The 12,822-nt window shown below is 36.4% G+C and overlaps 1 protein-coding gene across 2 annotated transcripts in view; it reads right to left on the bottom strand.

The window, feature by feature from the left end:
- Positions 1–2,293: 2,293 nt before the first annotated feature.
- The window catches only part of ATG2B (autophagy related 2B), a 45,194-nt gene continuing 34,665 nt past the window's right edge, over positions 2,294–12,822 (bottom strand). For both annotated transcript variants that reach the window (XM_065635401.1, XM_065635400.1), the window contains 8 exons: positions 12,640–12,718; positions 11,579–11,783; positions 10,573–10,642; positions 9,523–9,605; positions 8,932–9,053; positions 8,608–8,762; positions 7,460–7,609; positions 2,294–6,650 (listed from right to left, as the gene is read on the bottom strand). In XM_065635401.1, the coding sequence (XP_065491473.1) occupies positions 6,420–6,650; positions 7,460–7,609; positions 8,608–8,762; positions 8,932–9,053; positions 9,523–9,605; positions 10,573–10,642; positions 11,579–11,783; positions 12,640–12,718 (1,095 nt within the window). In that variant the 3' untranslated portion in view covers positions 2,294–6,419. The remainder of the gene's footprint in view (positions 6,651–7,459; positions 7,610–8,607; positions 8,763–8,931; positions 9,054–9,522; positions 9,606–10,572; positions 10,643–11,578; positions 11,784–12,639; positions 12,719–12,822) is intronic.

Here is a 12,822-nt window from a genome sequence, read left to right as displayed (position 1 = left end):
GCTGGACTCAATGGACTTATGGTTCTGCACACCATGCCTGCACCTTTTCCATTTGGCCAAGAACTTCCAGCGTCACAGCAAACAGCGCGGTCCTGTCAAACGCCCTCAAACTCCCAACTCATTTCACTCACAAATATCGATAAGCCTCCCTCAGACTGTGCTGCACACACAGCAGGAAGCATTTTCAAACTGAACAGGCAGAAGAGATGAAAGAAGTGCTGTGAGATTCATGGAGTTGTCGGAGCCATCAGCAAATCTTCAGTACCAAACAACTGCCAAGTGTTTAAGGTGAAAGTTAAAGCTCTCTAATTGAGAGCTGTAGCACTCACTTTACCTTTGTGTCCATGAGTTACAACAGACCAAACCCCATTTTACTGAGCTGTGTGCTGAGGCACAGGTAGTCCACACCCCCAAAACTGAAGTAACTGTCCTCCTGCTGAGACAGCTTCATGTCTCTTCTCCTTGGAGGCTTCCTTCCACTCTTGGCCTTGCAAGAGCCAAATTTAACATTCATGCTCCTAGTACAGAATGAAATCAACAACAGAGCAAATAATTAGATACACAAATAAGAGCCTGAGAACAGAATTACACTACATGTAACTATCTCACCGATCCTCATGACAAACATCCATGGAGCTTGAGCTGTTTCCTCGCCTGTGGGGTCATAAACACTTCATTGCTGCCCTTCAGTAAATTCTGCCCTCATGTAATCCCTCCGCTTCAGAACAAAACAGCTTGGAAACCTCCTTTTATTGCCACAAAACAGCAGCTTTACGAAGTCTTTCATAATCTATGCTAACAGCAGATGCAGTTCAAGGACACCAGCTAATGTTGCTCTGGTTTGGTAGCTCATACTGGTGGCTTCCTGTAAATTCCCAGTTAGCTGGAGTGTCATAAGCTGTGGAGTCTCAGCCCCCTCTGCTCTTGGGACTAATCTTGGCACGTCCTAGTATTGCAAAGAGAAACAGAACTTCTTTGACTCTTTCCTTGGGTTGATTCCAGCTCGTGCCTCCTGTATCATCTCCCTGGAGCTCACTGGAGCAATAGGAAGGCTGCATGTGAATTACAGCACACAAATTCAGAGAACCACAAACACAAGTAGTATTTTCTTAAGTGACAAATGACCCTCAAAAATGCAAGGAAGCACAGACTACAAATCAGAGGAGTTCACAACTTTATCACTTTTGATCTGCAAAATAAAAGCATTTGGAACAAGTGAAATAAATTCTTCTAATTTTTCATACATTCCTGGGACGATCAATGACTAATTCAAAGCTGTTTGTCCTATTTTTATACCCTATTTATCCCTTGTGGTCTGTTTTCCCCTCAGCATAGCATTTATTCAAATATCCTTGGTCACTTTCATGAGGAATGTTTAAAAAAGCTGAGAAGAAACTTGCCCACCTTGCTTGCAAAGAAAAAAAACCCCTCGCTAACTCTCATTCTGCTTACACAGAAATGCCTTAACTAAAAAATAAGAGCTTTTAAATAAAACTACTGCAACTGGAAGTTAATTCACATGGGGTCTTGCTTAAAAAAATGGAGGAGGAGGAGCTGCACAAGTGGGAGTCAGCTTCTTTCTTCAATGAAGAGTTACTGTTTGACAGAGTAGTTACGCAGGCACTTTATGGTGACTTTTTTTTCTAAGAACATCAGAAAACACAGTAGAAAATTATTTACACCTGCCATCTATCTCATTATTCAGGGATCTGGCACTGTATTTAATACTACCCAGTACTTAGCCTTCTAAGATCTCTTTTCAGATGCTAGTAACTAAATGCCTGTGCAGTGGGCATCATGCAAGCATCCTGAAAGGAATCAATTGTTTTGCACTCTCCAGAGGGTTTGGAAGCTAATAAAGCTTTCAGATCTCTGCTGAACGTGGAGGTAAGAAATACGCGCTCAGTAATTACATGTGGCAACAGGCCTGTAGGACACACAGTACGTGATCATGCAGTTAAAGAGCGTGTTGTTGATGCACAACAGAGGCGGGTTAAACTGTATCAGCGAGGTTATTTCCTAGCTTTTGACCTCCATGCATGTTTAAAGCTTCTTTTTTTCCCAATATAAAACTTTTTTTTAATTATTTTTGAGGTAGTGCAGTATAGACAGGCAGGCAAAAAGCTTTAACAGTTAGCTTCTGGTATTTTGGGAGACTTGCCTGTATTCTATTCATAGGTAGAGAAAACCAACTCAAGGAACAAATTAAGCTATTTATTTATGTATTGTTACAAATTTGTGTTTTGTTTTTTCCATTAAACATAGTTAACAGGACAAACTATTTGCACTCAGGCCTTTCAGCATTTTAATAAGCTAAAATATACACTTTTGGTGCCATATAAGTTATGGTCAAAAATAATTCTCAAAGACATAGCAAGGGGACAAGAACTTAAAGCAAAATAACTGAAGTTGAAATAGTCAATTCCCTTCAACAGTGGTTTCTATTTCATGAGATTATATTCTTTACACTAGCAAACTATATATAAACAATACCACAAAACTACTATAATCGCAGAAATGTAAAAAATATACACAAACATATACACAAATTGCTGTGTTTCTGTCTGAGCTACCTAACTATTAAGAAATCCTGTACAAATGTATGATTTGTATTTATGTACTTCATTTGTAGTATCTAACTTTTTAATTGTAAACAAGATTCAGCATGTAGAGCAACTTAAAACAGTTGTCAGAAGCTTAAATCATGAGGCCTGGAGACTGAGAACTACACACACAAGGGATCCAAACTGACATAAATACCCACACTTTTTCTGACAATGCCTATATAGCTGTGAGATTTGGGATGTTTAAAAGATTTAGAAGTATTTGACTACTCTAAATAAATACTTAGATTTCACTGTTTTACAAAATGCATACATTTCAACATTTAAAGGAAAATCAGTCCCACATTTGCAGATATATGGATCACGTTCAGTAAGAATGTCTGGTTCATAACCATTTAACAGCTTTTTGGTTTATTAAGAAACCTTCCTTGGCAACTCAAGTTACTGTAAACGAACGCAAGCAATAGGTGTTCACAATCAACCACCTAATGAGAAACTAAAACCAGACGCATCCCTTAAGCACACATGAACTCACTGATGACTGACCTAATGCTTCTCATTAGGCAAGTTACGCACAGGATACACCGCAGTGCTACGAAGCCGCAGTGTTCAGGAACCGTCAACTGAAAATTGGAAAGAAAATGGAAGCTGCCTTTGCATGGATGTGATGACTTGCTGCTCTCAGTCACTGCTAAGATGCTTATGAAGCACAGTTTTGGCTTTGTTTTGGTTTTTGTTTTGTTTTCAAAAGACAGCTGTCTTCTTTCAGGTACATCATTGCATTATTCGAAGTGCCAGGATGCTTAAAAAACCATCAAGGATGACAGTTCTGTCCATCAGGACAGCATCAGACTAAGCAGTAGCAGTGTCAGTCAGTTCAACATTAGAGACTTTGAACATTAAACATGGACTGTGCCAGTTTACACCCACTACAAATATGAGAAGTGCTAATACCTATAGCCAACTGATTTCAGGGGAAAATTCTAATACAACTATTTTTGCAGATCTCCTCATACTAACAGAGAACACAACAATGTATACATAGGCTTCCATTTCCAGGAAATGTGTCCATATATCTCATTTTTGTGTACTGAAAATTCTTACAGTATTGAGCAGAGCATTTGAAGAATCTCTTCTCATACATAATAAATTATTTTTGATTTAAAACAAGCCACTACTGTACAAGACACTTTTGAAAACAAGGTCTTAATGTAAAGCCTAGTTTGGCAAGTTCTGTGGTTTTGGTTTTTTAAACCTTTCAAACACTGCAAGATCAAATTGCAACTGAAAAACAATGCAGAATATACATCCAAAAATTAAGAAAACACTTGTAAAAATAAAATGTTGGGAAAAAAATTAAATCAATATAGTGCAAGCAGTAAATGCAAGGGATTACATAGTGAAAACTGAAGTTTAATAAAATTGTACGATCCGTATTGCTGACAATGAGAGACACTCTAAAAAGTTTTTTACCTTCACGGCATGCCCTCATATAAAAATATATTCTAATTGCATTGCAGTACAATCAGATCATGTCAGAATTGAAAATTAAATGAACACTGAAATGCCACTGCTCCTTTTCAGCAATGTTAAAAAGGAAGAAAATATGTAGATTTATATTATTCAAGGTATACTCCAATTAACTGGATGAACAGGACCAGCCAAAATTACACAGCATGGTAACTGCAAATGAAAATGATGCATTGCTACTTACTTGCATTGACTCATCACCACTTCTTGAGAAGGCATTCAGGAGGTGCCAAACTGCAACCATGGAACTCACTCCTGTACAAAATGCTCAATATTTGTGCTTTCACTAAGGCAGAACTCTCTAACTACTGGTCAGAAGCATGAACTGCAGCAAGTATTTTTACAACAGAAGGTATCTCATGTCATTAAATCTGTGGGTATTTGTCCTCTCAAAAGCATCTCCTGCTTACAAGAAGTCATTTAACTGAAATAATCAAGGCATACCGCAACTTGGATGATTCCAGTGAATGAAAACAAAACTTTGTCATATCACCTGTCAACCACTGCAAGAATTCCATTGTAACTGGAGTTTTGTTTTATGAAAAACAATAAAGCAGGCTGCAGAAGTCTTCCCAGCACTGGGGACATATTCAGATCATTTACCCTCCAGCCAGATTCTTTGGTGTCCAGGCACAGCTAGTATGATATCAAAATGAACAAGCAGTAACTATTTTCCTTCATAAACTCCTATTTGACCTGTAAGGCCCATCAGCAAAGTTTTGGCTAGTGACAAGTATTAAATAAAAGAGAGAGAAACAACCTCCTCATCGCCCCTAGAGACCGAAGCCTGATCAAAAGCATCTCATGTCCCTCCTTCAGTTGAGATTTTCCACATAACATATTTGCAGGATTTCCATTTATGACAAGCACAGGACTATGATAAATTTCAGTTCTTGCTAATCATCTGAAGTGTTAAGTTGTTGAAATTCAAAATGAATATTTTTCTATTATGAATAGTCTTTACTTTTTATTCTCAAGTTTGTGCTAATACAATGAAAAAGTTTATTACTGCACAGGTAGTTCCAAGCCTTTTAACTGCTCAGAAAGGGTGCAATGTCAGTTGCTTAATAAAGCTCTGTGGACAGTGTGGTCACCTATTAAACTGTAAATAGTGTCAGTACTGGCTTCAATTGTTGAAGTTTTGTTGTCTTAATTTTCTTTTAAATCCTCTCACCCATCTCCAGTTCAAATTAAACAACCCCAAATACTCATTGTCAAATAACTGATGACACACAATTTAAATTAAAAACTTATCTCAAGAGCAGCCACTTTGAAGCAATATGAACTTTAAATAAAAGCAGATTATTCAAATAAAGTCTGTATAGAATTTTAACTATGAAATTATGAAATAATTTGGTTTTACTTTACTTAGGATTTCTCATTCTTACAAAGAACTGTTGGCCCCAATAATATTTAACTGCTGTTTTCCCAAAGAATAGTTATTTTTAGCCTTGTAATTAGTGTAGCAGAAGACAAAAGTGTTTTTACATATAATGAGTAATTTAAACAAATTTAAGACACTTTTCTGTAGGATCATCATCAAATGATGCTCTTTTCAATAATTTTTGTAAGCTTCTAAACCACATAAAGGATAATGCACATTACATTTTATTCACACTATAAAAAAAGCACAATATACAGGCCATATCCTTTAAAGTGCAACACAACAGAACATTTCTGCAACATTCAGATTCTTCAAAGACCCACAAAAGTAGGTATTTAATATTTAGGAACAAAGCCTGTTCATAGGTGTATCAACACTGAATCTAAATTCTGAATGGTTATCAAGCTTGTCCTTGCTGTAAGTGCCACGCTAAAAGCGATGCTTATGACCACTAAATGATATTTTCTGCTTCCATATTACACAGCCTTCATGTCTCATGTCCAAAATGAAAGCTTTTCTCCTTTAGTCAGTGAAGAGCACCTGCAGAGCCCTCTATTAAGGACAGTTCTCTGACTATGCTCAGAAAACATTTTTAAAGTATACTTAGTTTCACCAGACAGGCTGCTGCTTCAGATGTGAAATCTACCAAGAAAAATATGGTAAACGGAACAGAGCAAGCATGTCTCTGAGTTGGCAGCGCATGCTTCGCTATGTTTGGCACTATCTACCAAAGGTATTGGTAACACAGCATAAGCAAGTACCAATTTGCTTTTCACTTCATAAATATTTTTGGTTGGATGTTTTGCTAATAATAGTTGAAAACCTCATTTGTTCCTGAGATGAGCATTACAAAACAAAGTGAGCTCCACCTAAAGCTGCCAACAGGACAATCTTCTGCATCTCCAGCCTTGCTACCTGCCTGCTGAGCCAGATTTATAATCTCAGTCCTCCCCAAGGCGCCACTTCTGAGACTCTTCTTGACGCACATCTGGCCTGATCTGGTTTCTCATTCCACCTAGAACATTTGAGGTTGCCTCTGTTGCAACAATGAAAGGTTTCACCACAGTTGGTGGAATTTGGCGGAGGACTCCTCCTACTGCTCCAGTTACTCCTCTGTTTTCATGCTCACGAGCAGCAGTCTCATAGATTGTTTGGGCCGTGTCCGTAATCCCCTTCGAGAAATTAAGAGAAATTAGTTACACTAAAAGAGAAAAAGCAGCCTCTCCTAATTTTAAGAGAAACTTCAACAGCTGAGCATTCATCCTCCTTGTGATTTGTATTATAATTGTAGCACAACTATACTGATACAAATATGATTTAGCTCTTCTAATGAGGCTTAGAATAAGACTATTATGAACTTAGAGATGAAAATATTTCATAAAACTTCTGGTGCCACTTCTTGTGCATGAAGCTGTGGGGTACTGTGAACTATTCAAAAATTACAAAATTCACTGAAAACTCCCCAGCTGACACCTAACTTCCTAGACATGATATCAGCTGCGACTAACTGAAAGGACAATGCAAAAAGTACAATAAAAACAGGACAGCATTCTAATTGTTAATACATTGTCATAGTAAAGAGAGCTTTCACTTGTTCTAAATCCAGCATTATGTTTAAATTTTAACAATCTCAGAATTAACAGTAACTGGTGGGGGTAAGGGAGAGGGGCAGGAAAGGAAAGACAGAAAATGTGGGGCAGGAAATCAAGTTTATGCGTCCCAGAACAACTGTAAACCCTCGCAACTGTAAAACACTGAAGTCCTATTCACACTTATCTGTGTAACATATTAGTTTTTTTCTGCTTCTCTGATTTTTCCATGCAAGGTTTCTGTTGGATTAAGATTACAGAAAAAGACAGTCTTGTTCAAAACTTTAATCCTGTTCTTCATTTGGCCAGCTTAAACTAACATCTGATATTTTACTTGCAGTCTCAGGAAATAATTCTTAAGTTTGGTTAAGGACAATTACTTTTGCACTCACCTCTTTTACTACACTGTATGCTTTGGCTACACCTTCCCGTAGGTCTACTGGTTGATGAGCTAAACGATGGCGAGGGAATCGCTTGATCTTTTTTGCTTCAATAAAAGTAGGTCCTGGTGATACCATGTCGTATGCGGTTTCTGCAGCTGCCTGAAGATCACGAGCAATGCAAAATATATAAGAAGTCTTATAGCATCCAAAAACTAATAACAGGGCGACATAATTGTACTAAAAGAATTTTATTAATATTAATTTAAATCAGATTAAGGTTTTGTACAAGAACTCTGGAATAGGTGCAGCTGTAATAATACACCAAGTTCCATACCGAAGTAGCGAATGCTGTAGGTATTGGTAGGGGTTTTTCTCCCTAACTGCCATTCCATCAAAGGCATCCTCTAATCTGCACAAAATGCTCAAGATAGAAACTGAACATTTGATCAATGGAACATTTTTCTTACAAACACACAAGCACGCACATAATTCTACTCGTGAATAATACCACTGGGTTTTTACTATGTATGTTTGAGGATAGGGGCATCTACAATTTTTGCAATATTTGGTGGTAAAAGTGTATTTTCATTATGTATTTCACATTATGGAACAGAAATGTGTTAACACTTTAATCCAAGATTACGGTTAAATTGAGAAAGCTTTAGAGACTTTGTGTACATCAACACTATTAGTATTGGTTTTGAGGCTTTTTTTTGTTGCTTGGTTTTGTGGTTTGTCTTGGGGTGAGTTTGTTTGTTTTGGGTTTTTTGTGTTTGTTGGGTTTTGTTTGGTTTTGGTTTTTGTTCGTTTTAAATAAGCAAAGATAACCTGACATTTTTTAAAAGTTAAGAATCTAAGTATCGTTTTTGAGTACAGCTGAGTATTTCAGTATCAAACTGTACATTGTACTACATTAAATACATTAAGAAACATGTAAAAGTTCGGGTGTTCAGCCATGTTTTAACACAATTTTTATGCCACCTCACACACTGCTGCAAGCTTTTCCCAGTCTCTGCTTTCTTATTTATACAGCTGCCTTTTTGCTTCTAGACATGCTCCCAACCTTACATATATAGCATTAAGATACTAGCTTAATATAGAGCACTTACTAGCAACACTTTTCATTTTTGTCTAATTCCAGAAGTAATACACTATACCTGTATAGTCTGAACCATTCTGTTTGTGAGCTCCAGTGCGGCCATTGCAGTGGAAGTACCAAAAGAAGCTGCTCCTCTTTGGAAGCCTCTCACAATGCGGCCGTCCTTCCGGTACTGCTCTATTGGCAACCATACCAGGTCCTTCAGACCTTGGACTGAAAATGAAAACAGAATGCCATAGTTAGAAAGTTCTCTTAGATAAGCAGAATGCCTTGAGAGTAAGCGAAAACAAGTGTCAACACTGTTTGTGGGTTTGTTGTTGTTTTGTTCATTTCTTTAAAACAACTACCATGTGTGTCCGAATAGAAATAAGAGTTAACTTACCTAACTGCACCAGTGAATGCATAGGCCCTACTCCTCCCAAAATTCCTGGTAGCTGGTTTTTCTTTATATCATTAAGCCATTCACTGATGGCATAGGAGAACAATTTATCCACACCTAATAATCTGAAGTAAATAAAGTTATTAATATTTATTTAAAAACATACAATTCCTAATAAGACATGCATTATTCAATGAAGTAAACAAATGTATCATTTAAACAAAAAGAAAGCTGGTTTCAAGTGTTATCTTTTATTGCTGTTGGCTAGCCCAAGCATTTCATGTGTATGTGCTTAAAAAATATAGAATTTGAGATGCATAATCACGTCCAGTTCAATAGAAAGTAAACATACAAATAAAAGAGTTTAGCACAAAGGCATATATTAAACACTGTCCTGAAAACAGATATTCTTCTTGAACACTAAATATTCAACAAAAACTAGAATCAAGAAATATTTGGAAAGTCAAAAAGTGTCTTGGATTTCAGAAGCGCATCTTATCAGACAATTTGCTTTTTGCTTGCTACATTCAGTTATTCACCATAAATTCGTTCAACTTGCAATACCAATGTTAATCTAGAGTTCTATTAACTTACCCATGTCTGTAACAAAGTCTCTTCAGCTTTAATTCTGAGCAGTTTAACTGAGCAAGCCCAATGAGAATCCCAGCTAGTGTCCCCTGTAAGTGAAACATTTTGTTATCACATGAGTTTATTCAACCTGTACAATCTGTAAGTGAGAAATCATTTCATCATCTCAACTCTTATTGCAGGTATTTCTGTCTAAACTGATTCTTCCCCAGTCTCCCAAATGCCACTCGTTATGGTGCTATGAATTATCCTACATGAAAACTCACAAAAGATGAAATCTGGCTTTATTGGCTACTCTAAGAAATTAAACATCTGGACACGACAAGGTGTCTTCGGAAATATTAAGATATAACAAATTATGTGAACATAACTCTGGCATTAGTGTGTTCCAGGCATTCTAAAGCTGTGTTTCATGTTTTGATTTCTTTGGCAGCAGTGCAAATTCAAGAAGATACTGATTTTACTTGTCCATATTTTCTTACTGATTGGCCATGACAGAGTACAAATCTGCTTGTGCAAAGAGGGATTTTTGAGGTCTGCTCTGTGAACTCCGTATGATAACCAATACGTATTTTTAAAAGAACTATGAGCATTTTTTTAATCTGTATTAGATTCTGCCATTACTATACTGCAAGGGAAGGAAACGAGGAAAAACCAAAACAAAACAATATTTTAATCTGGAATTAATGAGGAAGAAAATAAAATGCGCAGTTCTGGCATCAGATAGTGGTATCATCCTTTGAGGGGCACCACAGCTGTGTAGAAACATTTCCAGCCAGTCACTAAACTGATAAATAGGACTTTCAAGTCTCATTCTGAGCTAATGATACGTGGAAGATGCACCCCCTAGATTTCAGATTAAGAGCGAAAAAAGGTTAAGCTTTATAGAACTATGAAAAAAAGAAAAAGTTCTACATTTCTCAAAATGACATCAATAATGAGTAGGGAGCACAAAAATATATCCCAACTCATGAGTGGGAAAAAACCCACAAAAAAACACAAACAAACAAACTACATCAATTTTTTTGTTCTACAGCACGAGCATTACACACAAACCTGATCCATTGACACATGCTTGCCGTGGTAATCAAGACGTATTGGAACTTCTGATGTAAACCGAAATTCTCTGGGATATAGAAATTTTACAGTGAGAAGCATGAAAAGGAAATAAAATCATCCTTCCAAAAAGAAAAACATGGTTTCCCAACCTCCTGGAATAGGATGCCAAACCATTTTCTGTAAGCCATAAATCCTCCAGTTACCATGTTAGTACTTCAAAACAAGCATACAAAATACAATGGCAAATTCAGCTTTTCTTGGTTTTTAACACCTAGTCAAGGTTTGCATTTATAATAAATTTAATAGTCCTGCAAAAGTGCTACTAGTCCTGCAGGTGAACATCTTCCCTCAGTTTTCCCAGCATGAATTTCAGTTTAAAAAAAAAGTATGTCTAATGATGGTTTTGTGCAGCTGGAACTTCTTAAAAAATGCTATTGGTGATGTATGTGATGAAATAGAACCACAGTCATTCTCTCATAATTGGGCTCTGCACTGCTTAGCAAAGTACGCATCTGCTGTTAAAGGCACTTGTGATCTGAATACACGAGCTGCATAACAAGCTGAAATTTTCATCAACTCTTCTCAGTCAGGACTACATTAGAGTTTTTCTTGTGATATGTTAATCTTGTACCTCTCCCGTGATATCCTTTTCCTTTATATTCTCTCACCTCTGGTTAATTAGATCTCATTCACATTGTAAAGAGTACAAAGACTGCTCTTTTTATTTATTTGTAAAACATCTCATTACTGGTTCTGTACATGGCAGAGCTTTAATTAATTTTATTTGCTTGTGTACAGCAGTGTGCAAGATCTCATTAAAAAAATCATTACCTTCCAGTGATAGATAAATAGAAAAACATATTTTATCATCTCCAAAAATCAGTCAATAAACAAAGAAAGAAATGCACTTCGTCACAAAATCTGAACAGTTTATCATCACACTTTCTTAAGACATTCAGCAGAACAGCTGTGAGTCACTGGAAATTTTACAACAAAAGTTTACCTGAAAAATACTGGCTGATCGCTGTATGACGTCACTTCTTGTGAGAAATTATGATCATCTTCATTAACCACATCCATAGAATCAATGCTACCATTTTCATTTGCTTGCTTTTGTGATGAGAAAGAAATGACTGGACTTGGGTCCTTAAGGCTGTTGACATGTCTGGGCAAACTACGTGTAACTTCAGCACCAGGAGACTTTTTCACTAAAATAAGAAGTTACACACAGTAAACTGACTCATGTTTTTCACAGTGATTACAAAAAGATTGTCTTCATACAATTACTGTGCCCTTAATAGCTTCTAATGCTTATTAATAAGAATTACTAGCAGGGCAATATTTAGATTCTCTTAGTAAGATAGTATCTTAGTTATCAACACAAATTATTATAAGAAGCTTAAGTTGAGGTTTATGCATTAGTACAAATAATCCATCCGGTTTTACTGCAGTATTACAGGGTACTTCATTACCTATGCATTTCAGTATGACGTCTCCACAGAAATAAGTAAAGTACAGCTGCCAACTGACTCATTACTATAGTTAATAGAGGAAATATGTTTTTCAATTTACATTGGTTTTTGCATCAGATGGTGTAGTTGATTAGAAGTAACTGCTGTAACTGCACATATACATTGTACTGCATAGTTATAATCTTGAACTCTGATCCTTTACCTACGGGTTACACAGCTTCAAGCTATTAGACAAACATACTCTTCTATGCAAGAAGAATTAAATAATGTATTTGTTTTATCTAATAATAACTCTTAATATCTTATACACAGTCCTCATTTTTTTCAGTTCTTATTAAATATGCTCCAATTTTGGTGAAACCTTTTATACAATGGCGATCCTAGGAGCTGAAGACCTTTATTGGTATTTATAAAATACAAAACTAACACACCCAAAGTTTCTGTATTCTAACAAATTAGTTACTAATGTTGGGGTTTGGTCACTAACTTAGGCTCTTTTACCCACATGAGATTCACATGTGAAATTATAGACATGTACACACATTAAAGGAGAAAGAAGCAGCACTTTCAAGTAGATTTTTGAAAAGTGTACCTTCAGGATCTGGAGTAACTAAGAGTTCTACTTCTGTAGAGAGGCTAGTGAAAAAATCCTTCAGGAAAAACAAGGCATCCTAATGGCAAAAATAAAATCCAATAAGGTTAAAACAAACAACCAAACAAAAAAGCCACAGCTCTCTAAAAAATGTTATCTACTATTCTAGCTCTTTATTTCTGT

Source organism: Caloenas nicobarica, chromosome 5 (genome assembly GCF_036013445.1).
Source record: "Caloenas nicobarica isolate bCalNic1 chromosome 5, bCalNic1.hap1, whole genome shotgun sequence".
NCBI lineage: Eukaryota > Metazoa > Chordata > Aves > Columbiformes > Columbidae > Caloenas > Caloenas nicobarica.
Note: the sequence above shows the minus strand (reverse complement) of the source record. Positions and strands in the feature narration are given on the sequence as shown.